This window comes from Mastigoproctus giganteus, chromosome 12 (genome assembly GCF_048544385.1).
Source record: "Mastigoproctus giganteus isolate SK-2022 chromosome 12, ASM4854438v1, whole genome shotgun sequence".
Classification (NCBI taxonomy): Eukaryota; Metazoa; Arthropoda; class Arachnida; order Uropygi; family Thelyphonidae; genus Mastigoproctus; species Mastigoproctus giganteus.
The window spans coordinates 142,686,031-142,709,639 of NC_143586.1; the positions used below are offsets into that span (position 1 = coordinate 142,686,031).

At 39.4% G+C, this 23,609-nt stretch overlaps 1 protein-coding gene across 2 annotated transcripts in view; it reads left to right on the forward strand.

The window, feature by feature from the left end:
* The window catches only part of LOC150077476 (transmembrane protein 117-like), a 242,679-nt gene extending 219,834 nt beyond the window's left edge, over nt 1-22,845 (forward strand). For both annotated transcript variants that reach the window (XM_090386771.1, XM_090386770.1), the window contains exons 7-8: nt 4,652-4,807; nt 22,086-22,845. In XM_090386771.1, coding sequence (XP_090242897.1) covers nt 4,652-4,807; nt 22,086-22,510 — 581 coding nt within the window. In that variant the 3' untranslated portion in view covers nt 22,511-22,845. The remainder of the gene's footprint in view (nt 1-4,651; nt 4,808-22,085) is intronic.
* Nucleotides 22,846-23,609: the final 764 nt, after the last annotated feature.

Genomic DNA, 23,609 nt, shown 5'->3' on the forward strand with positions numbered 1-23,609 from the left:
ATATTTTCTTCAAAATCATAATATGTGGGGTATCATGCCTTTTCTTTTCAGTACCCGAAACATTGCCTTGTGCTTTTTGGAGTCAAATGCCTTTTCATAATCCACAAATGCCAGGCATAATGGTGTTTTATATTCATTTTGCTTTCTCCATTAGCTGTGACATTACGTGAAGGTGATCCAGAGTTGAGAATCCTGTCCTAAAGCAAGCTTGCTCTTTCGGTTGATTCCCATCAAGTATTCTTTCTAATCTGTTAGTAATGACCCTTGTCATTACTAACTTGTATATGTGGGATAACAAGCTAAGTGGTCTATAGTTTCCAATTTCTGATTTATCTCCTTTCTTATGCAGCAAACCTATGATTGCATTATTCCACTCCTTAGGCGTTGCACCTTTTCTAATGCATTTTTGAAGAGTATTGCCAGTTTTTGTATCATGTCTCTTCCTCCCAATTTTAACAACTCTACAGTAACTTTATCTTTCCCAGGGGCTTTCTGATTCTTTATTTTCTTCAACTCATGTTGAAGAAATTACCTCATCAGGAAGAATATCAGGTATGTTGTATTACTAATTTGTGATCCATCTTCCCCACTGCTGGCATCATTCCCTCGCTCCTTGTATAACTCTTCATAGTAGTCTTCTGCAATTTGGATTATGCCTTCTCTGCTATTTATAAGTACACCATCGCTATTCTTCAGTTTCAGTATCATTTGTCTTTCTGTTTTACAGTTTATGGCTGCTGATTTAAATCCTTTGTTTTCACTTAATGTCTGTTCTACTTTTCTTGTGTTAAATTTTCTTATGTCCTCTCTAAGTCTCTTTCTAATGGCTTTGCATAACTCAGTATACTCAATTTTCTCCCTATCAGTGTTTTTCTTGCCCTTCATTTGTCATCTTCGGTTCATCGGATGTTAAGGTAGAGATATCCGTAGCCGGATGCTCTACCTTAACATATGCTATACCGTTAAATATTGTTAAAACTATTACTTTCAAATGTAAAAAGAAATTTTTAACGGTCAGGTTAGAGATACTTGGATTAAGAAAATGTTATGTTGACAGGAATTTTCCTGTCAACATAACATTTTCTTAACCTTGGAAGAGTTAATGAACTTCCAAATAACAAACATAATAATCTCATAATAAACCGATATAATCATGTCCAGTTTAGCCACTCCATCTCTTATGACATAGTCATAAGAGAGCGCATCCTGAGTAGTGCATGTGATGACCAAGGAACTGGCAGAGGTTCCAGAATGTGATGCTGTTAACAAAGATAATAATCGCGGGATAAGTGTAATAATTTATAGTTAACTCCTGATCTGCCCGTGATCCACCAAATACGGAGGATGCGGACGGGTCAGGGAATTATCCCCGCATATCCCCAGAGCAATATGGCCTTAGTTGCAAATGCTCCTAAAAATCAAATAACAACAACTCCTGACCTTAATGGTCCAAACAGGCCCTAAGAACAATGATGAAATATGATATTCACGGACGCATTCAATCCGGTCTACAGTCCGATTCTGGGCATATTTCCATATGACGGGAAGGAAAGCAGGGAAACTAGCGCATAAACATCAGGGAAAGGAACTGATGCCTGCCCAGGCATGCATGCAAATTATGCCTGAGCAGGCATAATTTGCATGCACGAAATCCCACTTCTTTGAGAGAGGCACTCTATGACTGTTGAGAATAACAAGGTCAAATATGTGAATCCTATATTTGACTTTTTAGATATGCTGTAGACCCCCCCCCACAACAAGTTCCTTCTATTGGATAATGATATGTGGGGGATGGAAATAAAAAATGTTATTACTTGTCTTTTTTTTTTTTCCTTTGAGTTTTGTTTTGTTTTAACTTCCACCCTACTGAAGTCACAAGCCCACCCCCACAAACGCAAATCTGACTGCAATTCACAGAAAATTCTAGATTCTAGGGTGTGTAAAGCGGGTGTTAGCAAAACATTAAAGACACATTTTTTCAATAAATTTACAAACCTTTAATGAACATTATATATAATATTTACATAAAAAACAAATAATTACATACATGCATATCAATTTCCATATATTTGAACCATACTACAGTACAAATACACTATCTCTCTCTCTCTCTCTGATCAACTATTCTCAATTTACAAATTATTAACATCAGTTTGTATCAGCTGTATCTTACTTATTATGAATCCTCGATGATTACTCAATCATTCCCTTCCAATTTTTATCGCTTACATCAGTAAAATTCATTTCAACTCTTATTACTCTTTTTGTTTATTTGTTTCTAGCCTTTAACATATGAATTGTATTACAACTGGTATCCTCTTACCTCAGTAATGTTCACTATAGATCACCCATTCTATCTTAGTTACTCTCTAGTTATCATCTTAGTCATCCCCTTCACCACCCTTACGTTATTTCATAATCATTTATATTCATAACAAATTATCTCAACCTTAGTTAATTAACTTGCCTAATACAACATGAATGTTCTTTTTTTTTAAAAAAAAGGCCTATCACTCAATTCCTTACAGAGCTAGGTTATGAGTCCTCGAGTTCAGGATTGGATAAAAAAAAAAAAAAAAAAACAGGAACAGACTTACGTTCCGGAATGGCCGCTACTTTCAATTTCTTTGCGTTCAGGCTTCCTTCGTGGCAGACAAGGCTTTCTTCCATTTCTTGGGCACACTGCCTTCCGATGACAGACCAGGCTCTACTTTCTTGCATGTTTACCTTAAACTTACCTACCGCCTTCACTGCCTATCACTGCCCTCCGACGTCGGATAAGGCTTTCCTTCTTGCATGTTTACATTATCCTTAAACTTAACCACCGCCTTCACTGCCTTCCGATGCCGGACAAGTCTTTCTTTCTTGCATGTTTACATAAACCTTAAACTTAACCACCGCCTTCACTGCCTATTACTGCCCTCCGATACCGGACCAGGCTTTCTTTCACTCACGTTTTTTTTTTTTTTTTTTCTTTTCCTTCTTCATCTTGCTACCACGAGATGTGAAGTCTGACCACAAAAAAATCTACTTCCACTTCAACCCGCAACTCACGTCTTTCTGCCCTTCGACCATAGAGAAGTCAGATACAGAGTGAGCACTTGCTCAATTATTCCCCCGAACTTGTCTTTTTCCCTCAAGTTTGGAATGCCTTCCCCCAAGGACCCGCAACCAATCCTCATACTCTGTTTAATTTTTCATTCCTTCCTATTTGCTAAAACATCTCACCACAGCCGTCTTCCTAGCGCACAAACCAACCCTTCTCTAGAAATTTCTTATTTTTTTTTACACAGCAGTATAACCTTTTCATGTTTTCCGGTCACCTCCAAAACACTCCGTTTCGTGTTCACACCTTCTCTGCTAAATAAATAAATAAATAAATAAATATTCTGTTTATACTCCGGGACGACCAAACGGTCAGAGGAGTTCACAAGATAGACAGAATACAAGAAACAGCACCGTATTCAGTAGTCACGGGCTTGAACCCCGGTCACTCAAGCACGTGTACTTATGCACCCGCGCGCCTGACCACTAGGCTACGGCATATGGGAAACTTGCCAAAATATCAGCCACCCTGACTCTATTTTCTTTTGATGCGAACAATGGACGTCCACAAATTTCCTGTTTACTTTGTAACGGTGGCTTAGATCAAAAGAGACGCTTCGTAATCCCATTTTACCGTCCTATTGTTCTTGCCATCAGCAACCCTTTTATTGCCTGTTCACAAATGGCACCCCTTCCCTAGTGCTGACCGCTGTCCCTGTTTGCTCTCTATAGTACTCGAAATTACTTGTTTCCATTTAGCCGCTATTTAACATATATGTCTATAACTTTCCCACCGCCAAATCCAGTGTTTCTCCAAACTTAAACCTTATTTACATTAAAACTAAATATCCAGTCTTAATACTTACTATATTTAACTTAATACTCGGACATTAATGCTAATTCTCACTTTCGATTGCCCTTCCTGGATTTTGTTTTAGCTAAATAGACATTTCTATTATATTTGTAAGAGCTACATCTTACAGATCCTCTTCTTCAGAGAGCCCAACTGTTGAGGGTTTTCTTTAGAGTGAGGATATTCCAGAATCCGTAATGCAAGACCACTGAGGTGTACTGACCTGTATCCCACTAAGCATTTTATTTAAAGAATACTCTGAGAGAACGTTTCGAGTTGTCAAATCTCTCCTGCCTCTCCAGAACTTTATACAAGTTACAAACTGTCATCCGGGAAAAATGGGCTTCACTGATACCAGTTCTTTTAAATGCTCTCATTTACAGCATGATAACTCCGAACATTATCTGTTTCCTGGCGGTCAGGTGTAATGACATTCTTTACAGACTCATCCGTGGATATTCATTTCAGAAAGTAAAACTTCATAAATTTCGGATTCTTTTACTTATAAATTAATAGTACTTATGGGTAAAAGCATGCCAATGCAAAAGCAAGTACCTGGTACTTGTTATCAATAACGAATTTCCATATCGAATTTCATTGACTTGTATAAATTTTATTGCAAACCAATGCACTTTTATCCATCTGTATAATTTAGCAAATGTTAACAAAGCTTGCAAACATTATAACAAAGATATAGAAAATCATTCCTGTGATCGAAACATTTCTTATTTTCATTTATTTCCTTCCTTACAGGAAAGTGGTTCAACTATAGCATTATTCTTATCGTGATGATCCTTGATCTGAATATGTGGAAGAACCAAATTTTTTATACGCCGACTGATTACGGACAGTACACGGCCCCCGATAACAAAGTGTTTACAGTAGCAAGTCTCAAGGTGTTAGCTACAGGTTGGTGAAAAATTTTTAATGATGGTAAATCCTTTAAAAAACTGCCAGAAACATGAAAGTCAATAAGAGAAAAAATGCTTTTATTACGGGTCTAAAAAAATCCATTGAAAAGTCTTCCAAATAGTTAAGGATGGATCTTATCATATATAATACTTAACCAAAATTTTAAAAACACTTTATCCCTTGACTGATAAATTGCTCTTAACTGTTATGACCTTTTCAGTGATACAGGTTGCTTCGTACTTTAATCCATGAGTGAAACTTTTTCTTTGGACTTCCAATACAGCTGTGATTTGTTTAAAAAGAAACAAATGTCACTGTTTTAGCCAAGCATAAAATGCATTCTTTTTATGTACTTTTTGTCACTTCACTGGTTTCTTTTATCTCAGCACACCATCCGACTCCGCCTTGATTTAATTTTTTTTCCTTACTAGCCAGTTTTTCTGATTAATTAAGTTTGCAATCGCTGCTAAAAGAAGACATTATTTGGCTCAACAAATTAAAGAACTTACTTCTCCTGCGCATATTTCGAAAGTAATAATGAATATTGATGAAGTTAACAGAAGGTAATTGAAATGATCGAGAGTTGGAGTGAATATCGTTAAATTAAAAATTTCTCTTATCTTGGCAGCCGTTAAACTTACAGAAAATGAATTTCCTATTATTTCATTATCAGGGGGAAAATGACAAAAGATATAAAAATATTCTGTATAGTTGGAAAACTGGAAATACCTCCATTTATCCATCTATCACGAAAGTTTAATATGTGGAAATCAGACAATGTGAGTACATTACGCTTGCAAAAGTATTGGGTTAGACAGAATAATGGAGAAAAAATATATAAGAGCATTTAATTAATATGGTATACACTTTTCAGTTAATGACCAAACTCAGTGGCCCTTCAGTACTTCATGCATGGCTTCTTCCCCATATTCGTTCAGTAAGTTTCATATCAGGAAAAATTGTCGTGCTTTAGAAATATTATATCATCAGAAATAAGTGCAGATCAAAGAAAGCAGTGTATTTTCCTTTCTACAAATACGAGAGAGAGAGAGAGAGAGAGAGAGAGAGAGAGAGAGAGAGAGAGAGAGAGAGAGAGAGAGAGAGAGAGAGCGATGCTATCCATTAGGTAACCAGCGAGGCCGAACGACTATGCTACCGTACAGACTATCGAGTATAACAGAATAAAATAATATACACTTCTGTAACACAGAAACGCTACTTTAGTGAAGAATATACGTTTCGATAGAGAAAATATCCAGTTGCGGACAAAAAACTGCATCACCTTAAAAAAAGTAACATTTGTAGTGAAACCTATAAGATATTGTTTGATTACAGTCATTTTGTTTGTCGCAAAGCAAAGGTATTGCGTCAGATAACGCTTCTATTGCATCAGACGGTAACTGCAAGGTATGGTTTCTATAAATACGGCGTTGGAAGGGTATACACGCCCATTAGTATCCTGTTTTGCAGAGGTGTAAGCGTGGCTCTATATGTTCAGTTAACACCAATAAAAAAAAGTGTAGCTGTTGCCAGGAAAGGTTCTACGCGTGCTATCGTTGATAAAATAGGCTGCCCCCAGTCAACAGTATCCCGGGTGCTGAAATTAAAGCTTGAAACCGTGATGTGAAGAGAAGACCTGGATCAGGCCGTAACAGAGTAAGTGACTACGCCTTCACTTGAAAGCGTAGTCACTTTGAAGTTGAAACAAGTGCACGAACTATCCAAAGACGGCTTTCGGAATGTGGTTAGCATGCCTATCGGCCCAAGAAGAAACCTTTGTTGACCCAAAAAATAAGAAAAAAGCGACTTGCTTGAGTTAAAACGCATGTTTCATGGACAAAAGAGAAATGGAACACCGGCATCTTTTCTGACGAATCGAAATTCAACCTGCATGGCTCGGATGGGAAGCGATATGTCAGAAGACGAAAATCGGAGGCATACCATCCTGACTGCATAACAACGACTGTAAAGTTCCCCGCCAGTCAGATGGTCTGGGGATGCATAACAAGCAAAGGGGTGGGGCGAATTAAGTTTATTAACGGAACGGCGAATGCAGAAACCTACACTGCTATCTTGGAGGAGTGACTGAAACCCGTTATTAGGGATAACCACACAGACGTCCAAAACTGCATTTTTCAGCAGGACTCAGCACCTTGCCACACAGCAAAATTGGTAAGTTTTATGCTATTTAGGTTTAATGATGAGTTTGTCTTCTTGTTTCACAAGGCTTAAAACATACTTACACAACGTTTTCCCTCGTTTTTCTCCCTTAAGCTGCAGCCATACCTCAGAAATGCTAGCATTGCAGTTGTTGGACTGGCCCGGAAACAGTCCCCTATTGAATATTGCTGGTACATAATGTCGTCCAAAATTGCTCAGAAGCCAACAAGTAGGGTTCAGTGCAGGAGAAGGGTGTGGTACCATGAAATTGTCAGCCGTATATCCAGAAGTTTATTAACTCTATGCCAGATCCTTTCAAAGCTGTAACTGCAGCTCGAGGAGGAACAACGAAATATTCAGCTCTTATTTTTCTGATATACAGTACATAATACTATTACGTTAACTTGTCATTTTAGTTTGTACACGTAAATGCAATAAAATGTATGTTTGGTTGTCATAATTGCCATTTGCATGATTTCTCATATTTCCATTAATTATGCATTTTACCCTTTGGGAAGATATTTATGGCAATTAGTTATATCAGGTGGAGTCTTTTTATTGGATTTCATTCACAGAGATATACACTGGTGTTCAAAGAAAGTGCATCGCCTAGTAATTTCACATTTATAACCCTTTTTCACGATGGTATGTTACATTAATGACTAGCATCACAAATAGAAATATAAACAAAATATATTTATTAATAGTTAAGGCAAATCTAGGTAATATTTGACAGGTGCTCTCAAAATATTCCAAAATGCAACCTTTATTCAACAGTTTTGGGAAACACGACAATTATGGCTGAAATGTTATCAGAAGCCCTTCAATTTGCTTCAGTTTATCATTTTAAATGGAAAACAAAACGAAAAGTTCACCAGGGGCAAACTGGTGAACACTGCTGTCATCAGGGCCAGAGGCAGTTGAATTGCCTCTGGCCCTGATGACAACAGCACACCGTCGAGGCATTGACAAGACCAATTTCTGAAGATAATCAACTGATAGTTCGTGGTTCCAAACACGAATTACGGCTTCCTGAAGTTCATGAAGTGTCTTTGGTTTCTTTCTGGCAACTGCGGATTCCACGCGATGCCAACAGTTCCCAATAGGATTCAGGTCCGGGCCGTTTACTGGCCAACTAAGAGTTGTAATGGACCGTTCCAATGTAACAAATGTAAACACATTACTGTCGCACCTCTAATGCAAAAATGAAGCTAAAGTACTACAGAAGTGCCTACTTACACTTTTCGCCCGATGAAAAGGAGCAGAGTCGTCCTGAAAGATGCAGTCACTTGACAGGTTGAAATGGTCTCTAATGGTTGGCAGAAATTTTCTTTCCAATATAGCCAGGAATCCATTGGAATTTACGGAACCTTTTTTAAACTGCAGGTGACCTACTCCACGATACGAAATGCACCCCCATATCATTTGGCTGGTAGGGAATTTCACTGTAGACACCATACGGTCTAGATGGTATTCTTCACCACGTCTACAGCGAATCATTTGTTTCCCATCAGAGCCATGCAGGTTGAATTTCTTCTCATCCGAGAAAATAACTGACTTTCACTGCTCAGAGGTCCATTTGACATGCTCCTTACACCAAATTAATCGGGCCTTTTAATTTTTTGTGTGAGGAGGGGCTTCTTAGGACGACGGGCTACAAGTCCATTTTTGGAGAGGCGTCTTTTGACTATTACTGCATTGCTGCCACTCCTGTATGTTCTTCCCATTCTCTTTTCAGCTCAGACGAAGAAGCTTTACGGTTTTTAAGGCATAAGCGCTTCAAAACGCGGTCCTGTTTTGGCGTAGAGCCTCGTTTGCGTCCGGTTCCTTTTTTCCTATCGGCAGAACTAGTATTCTTGAGTTTGGAAAGAAATCTACTCACTGTCGACTGATTACAAGACACTCTATAAGCAATATGACGGGAAGATCATCCTTCTCACGTAAAGTAATAATAGCACTCTTTCTTCGTGACGTCAACTGCATGTAACTCGCCATCCTGACACAAGCAAGGAATGACTGCAACTCTTGCAGAGCGTGCTTATATAGCTGAAAGTAACAGCTGATGCAATATTACGTCATTAAATATGCGTGTCAATCTTATCTGATGTAATCTGCAAGAAATATTGCCATATACTTACGTTATTCGGACGACAATTGCAATTTTAAGGGGTGATGCACTTTCTTTTAACACTAGTGTATATCTCATCTAACAAATGCATTTCGAACATTTCTGAAATCCACAATGCAGCGCAAAACACATTATTTGCAAAATTCATGAGTGATGCAGTTTTGTTGTCCACCACTGCACTTACAAACATTTTACAACACGTTTCGGAAACAGACCTTTTCAAATGGGACTGAGTTTGCTGTTCCATGGCTGAGTGAATGAATATTTAGTACTTTTCCCTCAGCATTTACCTTCTCGTAAACAGACTAGTCTCTGAATATGAGTAATTAACAGACATAACAATACACTAATACTCTAATGGTTTATTTCGAATAGCCCTAATAAGCAGCACAGGAATTTTAGCCACCATCCTTCCTTCCTCACCGTGTGGAAAAGGCTTCGTTTCGAATCTTGTCAATCATGCGAGGAACTTTTAATGGCTTTTTTCTTTTTTTTTTTCCACACCGAATTAGTAGGTCTTCAGCGAGCAAAGCGCGGTTTTTAAACCGGAATCCCAGGTTTTTTCGCCCAGAAAACAGGCAAACCGATCAATGGTTTGCATGTTTGATAGACACGGGCGCTATCTTGATACACTGTCATCATGAAGGGTTGTATTTGGTCGGCGACGATAGGAAGGTAGGTGTTCCCATAGAATCGTGGATTAACAGTGATCAGAGGACCGAGGGCATGCCACGAAAACAGTCCCGAAACCATAACACCACTGGTACACCAAAACATCACTGGTAACCAACAAGAAAATCCTGGATATGACACATAGGACCATCCTATTGACAACTACACGAGCTTGCCGCACGGTAAGCACACCTGCACTGCAGGTGCTTGCTGGAGCGCTACCCCTGGATTTAGAAGCTGTGAAAGCAGGACTGCTCTACCTGCACTCAAAGGGAGTGGCCGCAAATCATCAGGACTTCACAATCAACCCAGCAAGCAGTCAAAAAACGGAAAGAGCACGGCTACAGACATACCTCCTTCAGGAGTGGCAACAAAGATGGACAGAGACGACAAAGGGCGAGATCACTCGTAAATTTTTTCCAGAACTGAACAAAATATATCCAAGGCAACCGGGCTGGTTCTTCCCGGGCTTGCACCTGACCTCGTTACTCACAGGACATGGACCTTTCAACCAGAAACTGTTCAGCTTCTGCCTCGTCGATGACCCAAATTGCACGTGCGGGGAGGTCGAAAGCTGGGACCACCTGCTTTACGACTGCCCACAATACGAAGACCTCAGATGCACCCTCATCACGAAAATCCATTATCTCCCCAAAGGACTTGAACATCATTTCATTGACACGGAAGAGGAGTACCGCGCGCTCTCCCAGTATGCACAGGACCTCTTCACAAGGAGAAGGGTGTTAATTGCCATACACCGAGACTGATAGTACAGTAACATAAATCGCATAAGACAGAGACAACTCCTGGAAAAGAAAACTGTGGAAGAAAAGAAAATGAATGGAAAAGAAAGGAATAAAGAAAAGAAGGGAAAAAGAAGAAGAAAAGAGAATCAACGGAAAAAAAAAAAAAAAGGACAGGGATTGCCTCATGAGTGTCCCAATCTGAATCAAGTGGACAAGAATAGAGACAACAAACAGCAAACTGCAGCCTAGCTCCCAAAGCCTCACGGCAGCCTGGAGAGGGCACCCTAGCCCCCTTCACCTTTAAACCCTACTCCCCCGGGGAGACGATTCTCTCGTCGCCCCCCCCTCATTTCTACTCTGGTGGGGCATGGGCATGCCACACTGAAACTTGGGGCTGTCTTCCCTATTGGCTCCATACTTCTGTCTTTCTCCCCCCAGTCTTCAGCCTCCCCCCCTCTCTATCTTCACGCTAGCGAAGCCCCACACACCTAAATTTAAATACATCCAAAATATCTTCACCCACGTTCTGGCCCAACTCAAGCGACGTCAACCCCACGATTGACGTTGGTATGTGTATGCACGCATGTATGCACCCAACTCAAGTGACGTCAACCCCACGATTGACGTTGGCATATGTGCATGTGTGTGTGTATATATGTGCTTGTTATGCACGCATATATGCATGCAATAAAAATACAATATTTTTTTTTTTTTTTTTTTTTTTTAGGTCCTAGCTACTGAAATCTTAGGAAATTAGGTGGCAGGACCTGCCAGAGTAACTTAAGCCTACTGGGTTCCTGGTCTGCCTCCACGGGGCAAAGGTGGGGCAACGTTGGGCCACAGCAGGGGTCCAGCGGCTAAACGACCAGATGAACAACGGTACACGGCATTACACATATACAATATCCATACACTTTTAAATCTCTGGCATTTCCATTGAACTGGTACACCCACAATGAAAACTACGCGGAGATGGGGGAAACCCCTGGTGCCGTCTGACACTAAATACACCTTACACCATAACACCACTGCTCTACCTTGCCGAGCACCAACAGTGTATCCAGGTGCCATGGTGTTTTCTCCAAATGCGGATTCGCCCATCAGCAGGATAGAGTTGGAAAAGGGATGCATAAGACCAGGCGACAGATTTTCACATATTGCGCTGTATCTAGTGTCTGTAAAACCCCAGTTTCTGGGCGAAAAAACCATGCTGCTTTCGCCTGAAACCAACTAACTCAGACCCATAAAAATTCCTCGCCTCTTTAACAGAACTGACCTCAGGTCTTTCCCATTCCGGTGTGGGGGGGCGGTGATTATACCAACTGTGCCACCTTCGAGGGACGAGGGCAACACCTACAGAACTTCATATGATTTCCGCAAACTATATTACAGCATGTATTGTGATACCAATAATTAGAAGAAATTTTTATTATTTATATGACCCTTAATGGTATCAATAACTCTCTGATGGACACTTCTACAAGTACAGGTATGTGAAAAATGGAATCTTGCTTCACTCCACCTCCGTGGCTGTAACTACTCTCTCTCTCTCTGCTTGAAATATGTTGTTTTGTTTAGGCTATATTCTCAATAACTGTTAAGAAAATATCAAAAGCTGTTCAGGTTGTTTCAAATCTAGCCTCCGGACATGGAAACAACTATGTTTTTTTTACTTTTACATTTATTAATTAAGGCGGTCCCAGCCAAATTATGGCAATACCGCTATCATTTACAGATAATTTAGCAGTATTCATAACATAACCTAACCTCTCCCGTTTTATTATTATCTGTTTATTTCTCTTTCGAGACACCCATAAACAGCACGTGGCTAGAGGGTGTGGTTACATTATATCAGTATTTACAAGCATATTTACATGAACTTATTTACAAACTTTGGAGATGAAAAAACACAGAGCATGTGGTTAATGAATTAATTGTTAAGTTGGTTTAATTAATTACTAAATGATTGTTAAATACTAAATATTATTATATAAATTATTAAGTTAGTCTTATTATATATTGTACCTGCCGGTACACATTACCAAAGATTTCTGTCCTATACATTTTGTCTGTACATAGTTTCTCTGGATCTATATTTAAATTATTAAAATAATTTACAGTATTTGCTGGGAAGAATCTCCCCAGAGAGTCCAATTGAGTCAATTGGCACTTGAGACTTGGTTCTTCCCTGTTTATTCTCGGTTGTATCATCCGAGGGCGAGTGATCACGTTTCCCACTTTCGGCGCATCTATTCTCTCCGTTAGTAGCTTTGCCAGAGTTTGCCAGATTTCTGGTTATGATGATATACTTCCAGGGTGTGATATCCAGATTGGCAAAGAAGACCGCTCTTGAAATATTAAACGGTTTCCCGGCGATCTTATTTACCTTTGTTTATTCCAATATACACCCTCTCCTGTTCACCCAACTACAAGGAGGAGAAGACTGCCAAGATCAAAACAGATGCAAATGGGAAAACTGAAAATAATCAAATTACACAAAAATAAATATAATGAAATATTAAACAGAGTACAAACTCCGGTTTCGGCTCATTTCAAAGAGCTATATCTGCTCAGAGTCTATCGTACCAGGAACTCCGTTTAGGAAAGCCAGCAGCACAAGGAGCTGCCGAGAACAGCCAGCATAAGGAGCTAGAGTTGCATTGAACTCATGCCTCCGCCAAAGCAAAGCCATTCAGAACGATCACACAGAATTCTAGCTAATCCAGCAGTACACCATACCGCATTACCAACCCAAGGCATCCAAGATACAGAAATGTCTTTCGCCTAACAAATATATCAGTTGCAAAGTTCTGAAAAGCGAAGAAGTTCTCCAGTTTACCAAGTAGAATCGTTCCGCAGCCTTCTGCCATAAAATTGAGATTACTCAACAAAGATACCAATTCAACTCTTAGATCGCTATACTCCTCATAGTCGTACATAATATGTTCCCATGATCCTCTTACATCACAATGGCAACTAGATCTTTCAGTGATTCCTAAATGATGCAACTTTGTATTAATCAAACCATAACCAGTCAATAAGAATACAGCTTGTAAGTTTGGTGCAAACCATTTAAACTTTATCGATGCAGCATTTCTTATATCTGGGAAAAAACGTTTTGTGCGATTCGTCCTTTATCACAAACACTCTAACACTCCTGCCAGACATTTACCAGAGCGTCCCAGATGTTTTGTTACATGGCGCATTGTCACAATGATAGAAAATACGGCCCTCTCTACAGAATTGCTGAAATGCAAGTAAGGCAGAATTGTTCAGAATATTCTACTGCATCACTGGACACGGCCCCTTCCGTCAGAAACTCACAGCTATGGGGATTGAAAGAGACCCGCGGTGCCATTGTGGAGAAGAAGAGTCCTGGGGGCATCTCATGTATGAGTGCCCTGCCTATGACAACAGTAGAATCAAGTTTGCTACCGCAATTCAAAGGAATCCACGAAACCAAGAGTCCTCGCTGCTGCTCGATGAAAACACATACAGGGCACTAACTGTGTATGCGCAGGAAATCTTCGCACTGAGGCTAGCCAAGATTGCTGAAATGAGAACAACATTGGATCATGCTGCCCAAGGCCTGAATCAGACTGGCGTGGGTTAGCTCCTCCTCCGCTAGAGGACACTGCCTTGACAACTTGCAAATCCTTTAAGGGTAGGAACACTGCTGGTACCATTCTGGTGCGGGACTGCTGGCACTCATCGAGTGCGGGATACTGCTGCAAACCCCTTATAGGGTAGGATCAGCCGGCACCGTTCTGGTGCGGGATTGGTGGCACTCTGGAGAACTCCTGAGTGCGGGATACAGAGTCCATTGGCCTCTGGTGATCATGCAGGGGCACCTGTCCCCTGCTACTTTAACTCCCACCCCCAGATCCCTATTTTCACCTCACAAAGAGCGGACTGCTCCTTAACTTCAGTCCGTCCTCCTTTCCCTCTTTCTGTTCCTTCTAACTCGTACTCCTGCTCTGTTTTCCTCCCCCCCCCACTTTTTATTTTTTATTATTATTTTTTTTTATTTATTTTTTTTTTAATTTTTTATTATTATTTTTATTTATTTATTATTTTTTATTTTTATTTTTTATTTATTTATTTATTTATTATTTTATTATTTACTTATTTATTTATTTTTTTTTATTTTATTTTATTATTATTATTTTTATTTATTTATTTTTTTTTTTTTTATTTATTTATTTATTTTTTTTTTTTATTTATTATTTTTTTTTTTTTTCACTTGACCTTTGTCAGGAAGCTTAGGCAACCCTGGCAAAGGCCAGCCAGAGTATAATGGGCAGCCTGGCTCACCTCCCAGTGGTGGTGGCGGGCAACGTGGGGTCCCACTAGGGGCTCTGCGGCCAAGCAGCCAGAGACACAACAACAAAACATAACACTACTCTGACAGAAACCAGACATTACACTTTTTCTGGCTTTTACAGAGATTCTGTATTTCTTCACAAAGTACCATGGTGCAGATGTGGGAAACCACAGGTGGCGCCTTTCACAAAACACTATGCCACTATGCCACTATGCATTAATGAACGTCTAAAGGAGAAGGTCACTGGCTTAGAGAGGGTACTAGATGTGAATGATATACAACTGTGAGAGATCCAGATCAAGGAAGACTGGCTTACTAAGGAACTGTTTAATGCTTCCTTGTTGGAAGCAGAAAATAAATACTTAAAGGACAACATTACATTCTTGGAGGTAAAATTGGAGGAATACAAACAAAAAATTGAAGGACTGAAAAATAAAGATAGTGATATGGTAAGAGAACTATATAGTAAGGTAATCCAGCATAAAACACCTCAGAATCAGGTGAACATCGAGGGACGAGGGCAAACTAAGGGCAGAAATGAGAGTCAGGTGAACTTGTCTTCCTCATTGGATGGGACAGGAGAACATGTTCTGATAGTGCAAGCAGCTGAGGGATCAAGATTGAAAAATAGTGATAAGGTGCGTTTAGCAGTAACTAAAGAGCTTAAAAGCAGCTTAAAGAAAATTAGGATAAGGAGGCTTCGGAAGATTAGGGATAATCTTCCGAAGGGTGTGATTAGGGTGTGATTGTTGGAGATGCAAACAGAAAAGGAGCTACAAGTGGTAAAGGAATGCGAGAGCATTAAACGATCGGGCATGATTCTCTCGACTCCAAAAGAGCCAGGGCGAAAAATAATATTGTATGATGTGGAAAAAACGATTAACAAGGGGAAGACCTGTTAGAAGACTTATACAACAAAAATTTACTAAATATGAACATCTCTAGGGAGGAAGTGAAGATGAAGATATTTGTCCGTTTTTGTAGTATTAATAAAGAAAAAGCAGGAAATAATTGGGTCCTACAGGTATCAAGGCATATTATAAGTCATTTGTTACTGCATAGTAGGATTTTCAATGGCTTCATGTCGTATAAGTTCAATTACTTTCATTTAGTTACTTTTTGCTACAACTGTCAGTGATTTGGTCATACAGCCAGAACATGTTATCGCACAGACCCCGTCTGCAGTCACTGTGCAGGTATAGGACACTCCTACACATTCTCTACTCATCAGCGAGAACAACCGATCTGTTCCAATTGTAAGGCAAAACATCGAGCTGCAAATCATTCTGTAAGGAGTAAACAGTGTCCAGAATACTTGAATGCACTTAAGTTGGTCAGAGAAGGAGCACGGCAATTTGATAACCTTAATGGCAGATATTGATAATCACTTAATTCTTAATCAGTACAATGCAAAATCGAATGGTAACCTACGTATACTACAGATTAATGCTCAGAGATCAAAGTCGGTGGCTGATGAAGTTAGACTAGTGTGCAGCGGAGAGAATATTGATATAGCCTGCATACAGGAACCATACTTAGTGAAAGGTCAGCCTACAGGATATCCACTTTCAGCACGTGTACTCTGTGCAGATGAACCAGACTTAAAAGCTGCAATTGTAATGTTTAATAAGGACAGTTATTTCTGTTATAAATTTGTTGTGCTCTTCACAGATGGTGTGCATAGGGGTGGAATCAGATCTTGCATCATTCTATCTATGTTGTATGTATTGTCATCACTCAACAGACATTAATTTCTACATCAGGTACATGGAACAAGTTCAAAATCGCTTGGGTAGTAATTCAGTAATATTTGCGATGGATTGTAACGCAAGATCAGCATCGTGATTTCATAGAATTACAAGTGGTCATCAACTAGATGAATTCTTGGCTTGTTATGGATTGTTTATACAAAATCTACCAAGTTCAGATAGCACTTTCTTCACTGTTAATGGAGAATCAAATATTGACTTGACAATCTGTAACGTAAGGGCAGGTGGTATCGTGGACGATTGGCGATTAAGAGCAGTCTGGGTCTGCTCTGATCATCGGGCCATTGTATTTTCTGTCAGGGACATAACAAAACTAGCTCCGTCTCAGGAACAGTTACGACGATTTGCTATCGAAAATGCAAAGTGGAATAAGTTTGACGAATATATTCATGTCCGACTTGGGAATCTGCGTATTTAGGCATTCAGTCAGATGTCTGGAGAGAATGCAGTGGGGTTACTTCAGCGCACTCTCTTTGAGGCTTCCAGCACATCTATGAAGCAAAAGAACTGCAATAGGATTCCAGTTAAATGGTAGTCTGGTGAGTTAAGCCAACTTCGGAAGCAGGTTCATAAAGCGCGGAAAAGGTACCAAAGAAGTAAGCGTAACAATGGGGAGGAGGAAGTTAATGTGCTTAAAATAGAGTATCAGAGGATACGGAGTGCATACGATATCTAAATCAAAATTAACTGCCTGACGTTGGTTAGAACAATGGGCAATGAGAAACGATGGGGAATTGTATATAAGCTATGTACTGGCAAGACTAAAATATATAATGGAGATACAGCATACTCTATTGGAGATGCTAACCAGGAAAGTACGAGTTGGAGAGAAAGTATGTCTGCGATTTTGGATCATCTGATTGGAGATACTATCTCTGAGCAAGACGATGAGGAACAGATGTTGATGAAAAGGCTTAATCATGCTTACTCTGGGGCACATGACGAGGATCCCTTTAGCCTGAATGAATTCTGTGATGCAGCACAACGCATAAGGAACAATAAATGCCCAGGGATGGACCTCATTGAAGGAGACGTCATTAAACGGGCTCATCGACTGATACCAGGGATCCTTCTTGAAGCTTTTAATAGCTGCCTGCATGACGGGGGCCTTTCCATCACCATGGAAGGATGCCCTATTAAAGCTGATACTGAAGGGACCATCTAGGCGAAAGAATGATCCACGATCTTATCGACCTATTGCCCTTCTCCCTGGATTAGGAAAGGTGTTTGAAAGAATGCTGGCGAGACGGATTACTGACTATACTGAAAAAAACTTAAGCTGATCTGGCAGACAATATGGTTTTACTCCAGGTCGCGGAACAGAAGATGCGCTTCGGGCATTACGAAACTATACATTAGGCTCGAACAGTATGTCCTTGGAATCTTTATTGACCTCGTCTTGAAGTCGTCGGTTGATTCTATTATACGAGAGGTGACCAGGGGATGCCCACAAGGATCGGTTTTTGACTACCAATGTGGAACCTAGTTTTGGAGGACTGGTTGCGTAGGGACTTCGAGCATACAGAGATAGTGGCATATGGCGATGATCTTGTGTTGCTTATTGAAAGAAATACACGGATGCAACTAGAAACCAGGTCACAGCAGGTTTTGTTTGAACTTAATCACTGGTGTAGGTTACATAAACTGACTGTATCAGGAACCAAAACAAGGACATTGGTCCTTAAGGTTCAGTAAGTTCAATTTTCGAGTAGAAGACCCCCAGTTGTTAGAATGAATGGGTCGAGCCTAAAATCGACAAGGCAATTAAAATATCTAGGCATTATGTTTGACGGATTTTTGACTTTCAACTCAAATGTTATTTATCTATCAGAAAAGGTGAGGAAATTTATTGGAATGATTACTCGAATCACTAGAGTTGGCTGGTGAATAAAAGGTAAGGCGCTGAACTTGCTATATGATTGTGTATTTATCGCCATGGTAATGTATGGTGCACCAATTTGGTTTGAACGTGTAAGTGGAAAAGTATTTACTAGAAAGCTTAGTTCCATTCAAAGAGTAATGCAGAACTGTGTCGACCCCAGCTTTGCAGATTGTGACTGGAAAATTGCCTATTGATCTGCATTTATTGTATTGTGCATTGGCTTACTTCATCCACCGTGGCATTCCCTATTCTTTTCTGAATATACAGGTGGACATTTTGGCAGATCCCAGGAAGGAAAGGATAAGAATCTGGGATGCTTTGGTAAAAGTATGGCAAGAGTGTTGGAGTGTTTGTGATAAAGGGCAGATTGCACAAATATTTTCCCCAGATTTAATCAATGTAGCCTCGATAAAATTCAAATGGTTTGCCCCAAACTTACAAGCTACGTTCTTATTAACTGGTCATGGTTCGAAATGCAAAGTTGCATGATTTAGGAATTAATGAAAGATTTAGTTGCCATTGTGGCGAAAGAGAATCATGGGAACATATTATGTAGAACTGTGAGAAGTACTGCGATCTACGAATTGAATTGGTATCTCGGGTTAGTAATCTCAATTCTAGTTGATAAACAGGAGAACTTCTTGGCTTTCCAAGCCTTTGCAACTGCAATATTTCTTAGGCGGAAGACTCTTCTGCATCTGGAAACTTGGATTTGTAATGCGGTATGGTGTATGCCGAATTACCTAGAATTCAGTGAAATCGTGGAGGCTTCAGTCTGCTATATCTATTGCCACTCCAGCTCCTTGTGCTGGCATTTCTGTTCTCGGCAGCTCCTTGTGCTGGAATTTCTGCTCTCGGCAGCTCCTGGCGCTGGTATTTCTCTTCTCGGCAGCTCCTAGCGCTGCTGGCTTTCCAACAGACTGTGAACAGATGCAGATCTTTCCAATGAAGTTTGGACTTTGTCTGAAATTTAATTATATGTATATTTTATTTTTTATGTAATTTGATTATTTTTCAATTTGTTCATATCAATCTTTTTTGGTCATGGCAGGTTTTTTCCCTCCCTGTACTTGGACAAACAAGAGAGGGAGTATATAAGAGTACTGCTAAATTATGTGTAACTGACAGCGGGTTGCCATTGGTTGGCTGGGACCGCTTTAAGTAATAAATATCAAAATATCAAATGCATTCATGGTTGGCAACCAATACACCAAGTCTACGTCATAAGAGGAATTATTGCACATCATTTCTTAATTGGTGAGTGCGTGCATGTGTGTTAAATGCCAAAAAGACTAAGGTTATGAGATGACAGTATACGGTGTCCGATTTGCTATTTACTAGACAAATTTGAGTTTCCTGGAGGGAGAAAAACCTCCTATTCGCCTAAGACCAACTAAGACAGCCAAGCTGTGAAAAAAGCCCATAAAAATTCTTCACGTCATTGACGAGATTCAAACCCGACCATATATCCAGTGTGCTACTCGCTAAGGCGTAAGTGGACTTGGCGTAAGTAATACGTAAATGTGTACATTCCATAAGAAGGTGAGCAAATTCCTCATTCTTGAAACAATTAATCCCATGAGGGTTACCTTGTTAACAATATCTGAACTGAACCATCTGGCTGAATGTCTGCTGGAGAACCACTGATAAGCCTGAAGCTAATCTCTTATAACCAGATTTCGCCACAAGATCCGATGGAGGGCAATACTCTTGATTGAAATCAAGGGCGTTCCCAGGGCAATACCCTTGATTGAAAGTATTCTTGAATGTTGTCAGGGTCACAGAATGACACCATTTCGTCTGCGTTTGGACCTCATGGCCACCATAAAAACATTTTTTCTACCTTTTCCAATAAGGAAGAGGTTCGTCAAATCATACAAGGAGGTTGGATGAGGATGGTCTCGAGGCAAAACGGGCAACAGTGTTCAGCCTCAATCCAGGTCACGGGGGAGAGAGTAATCGAATACGGAGCCAAAACAGTTACAGACAGTCGGAGTCCATATTTCATAGGGATGCCAAGAAGCGGACTTAAAATGTGGGAGTGAGAAATAGAAAGAACCAGCTACCTAGTTTTACACTGCGGTGCAACTGCATTAATCACTACGTTCTCATGCTGATTACAGATAACTTTCATTTATACTCTGAACGACGCCACCATTGTCAACGAAGGCTGAAATAAAAACAGTTACAATGTCATTGTAACTTTTATTGAAGCCAGTATGCTAGTAAAACAGTTATCAATGAACTTTCCTTTTGTCTGTGCTTAAATTAACTGAGTATTATTTACTGTCGTTTACATAAGATGATGCAGTCAAATGGAAGGGTTCACGGGATAGGATTCCGTTTCTGATTACTGCTTAAGTTTTAAAAGCTAGTATACTAACAAATGAGGATGAGGAGCCGTTAACAGTCCTGTATGGTCTGATGATGTAATCTGGCGAGAATCCCGAAACGTCACCTTTGTAATAGGTTTAGGAATTAGGTCAAAGCGCGTAATTAATAAACTACTTTTGCATTACCCATGGTAAAATAATAAACAGTGGCAAAAAAATAATAAATAAAAGAAACATTCTTAATATTTCTACATGGTTAACAGAATCAAGCAGTCGCCACTTAATAAAAAACAGTTTCTTTAGTAACTTCCCTCCACATCTTCTATCTGAAAAATACACATCGAACTCTTTAATCGATTTCCAGCGGATCGATGACTGTAACACGTACATTGGACTGCCTCTGTTGTCAAATAAAAGTCTTTCATGAAACTGTTTAGCGAGCTTCACTCACACAAGAAGTCAACTGTGGTACAGATGAATTGTTGCTAGGTTTTGTGTTATTCCATTCATCTTCATGTGACCATCCATTCTGTGATTTACGCTCTTTCACGTGATGCTAAAAACGAAGAGCTATCATTTTGTTGCTTTATTTTTACGGAAGAGGAATTACTTGTTTTTATTTAGGTTGTTTCCACCTTCAACTATACAAAATTTAAGTTCACCTAATTCCTTATCCGTGAAAGCATTATTAAAGACGGTGAACTAAAATACTATTGACTTTTCTGCTCCTAATTTTGTGTCATTTAAACAAACAATTTTATTTAAAATGTATGATGTGCATTTTTCCAATTTCTAAGACATGAATTATTTTATCATGTGACGTTGCATAAAAAAAAACGATGGAAATATGTCTGGGAGAATTCTGAAATGCCTCTTCCATCGCGGCTATGGTTAACTGATAATAAACAGGCCGCAGGGCTTCCTAGTTAAGTTATTCCAGTTTTTCAATTTACATAACGTGCGAATCAGCCCATGAGCATACGCTTATGCAGACATAACACACTGGTGCAATATGCCTTTTTAAGGTTCTGAAGCTCTGTTCATCCAATTAACATCAGCTAGAAATATGTCAGAGTAAGCATTTTTAATAAATTTAACGGTAAATGAAATTGCATCTTGACTCCTTTAACGATAGCAAATAGTTTCCTAAAGATAAAGAAAGAAATGGGACAGTTTTTCTACGATAAATAAGGAAGTAATAATGAAATGTTCACTAAGACTGTATTGAATTATAGATCCGTTTCTTTTGTTTCTTTCACAGGAAATGCCACATTGTGGACTTACGAAGTAAGGTCCAGTCAGATCGACCCACGGACCAACATCACGTACATAGAAGGCGATATCGGCATGAATTCTCGTTATCTTGGTTATCCGCTTTCTGTGAAAGGAATGGCTTTTGTGCCCTCATTGATCGGATTCGCCATGTTTGGCATTCTGACCTATTTGTATGGCCGTTTTCCGCCAAAGACGGACTTCACAGCGGGCGGACGATTGAAAAAGAGGAAGAGAGACGTACCTCGCAGCAGTTGGAGGAGGGAGAGAGGCAATAGACGCACTCATTATGTGATGTCCAACAAGAAGACAGAACGTCGAAAATGCAAGAAAGGGGTAGGCCAGGTTGCTGAACTGGTTGTGGCCTGGGACGAGAATATAGGAACGTCTACGGCATGTGAGAAGCCTGTATAGGTAACTTGCAAATATACACAGTAACGCCTTACATGTTGTCATTATACCATTAACCTCGGATGTCTGCCGTCCTTTCAAACAAATAGCAAAATATTTTGTGTGGTGGTTTGTACATAATGAAGGAGAGGACATTTATGTGCCAGCTTTCCTATGCGTACACCGGGATATTCTGTTAGTTGCAGTTAGAACCCTTTTTCCTCTCACACATACATATACACAGACGAAGGCACAATATGCAAAATGCAACTAGAAGTAGTGGGAACGTTAATTTAGTTTTGAAAAGTCTGGAATTATCAATTAACAGGGGATTTATCAAGTTAATTTTGTAACCTTCACTCTACCGAAAAGCTATATTACATACTAAAAAAAGCAATTCTTTTTAATATCAATTATAAAATTGAAATTAAATCAATAATTACAATAAATAATTAGGAACTGAACTATGATATGAAAGAGAGAGGACAGTAATGTATAAGTAAAAGTCTTACAAAATTTAATTGGCAAGAACTGCCACTTGAAAACGAAATCAAAGAAACGTTTTACTGTTCATATTAAAGAATACAGAAATCTATGCTCTGTATTTCTGCATTTTGATTCCCTCAACATCCACTAAACTAGTTAAGGTATACCTAAGTGAAGAGCGTTGTCGACAAGAACATGCCTAATTCTGTTATGAGACCAAGAAATTTCGCTCACTGTAACGAATGTGGAAGAAAAGGTTCATGGCCAATGTCATAATATGCCTTGCATTTAAAATATCTCATAATGTGATTGTAAATTTCCAGAAAAGAAATTATCAAAATTACTGTCGTGATACTCTACAAACATCCGAGGTTATATGGTGTACGAAAAAAAAAAAAAAAGCTAGAAAGACGAACTATATTTGACTTTGATATGAAAGTCCGTTCTTCCTAATAGAACTGTTTTGATTATTCCATTCGTAAAACCCAAACATACATACGTGCAGTTGCATTTCTATCACTTTCTTGATAAAAGAAGTCTTGTGTTTGAGAATCGTCCCGAGTGCTTTTTTTTTTTGTGAAACTCAAAGATGCAAAAAAGTGAAACTCAAAGATGCAAAGAACCAACTTTTCAACGC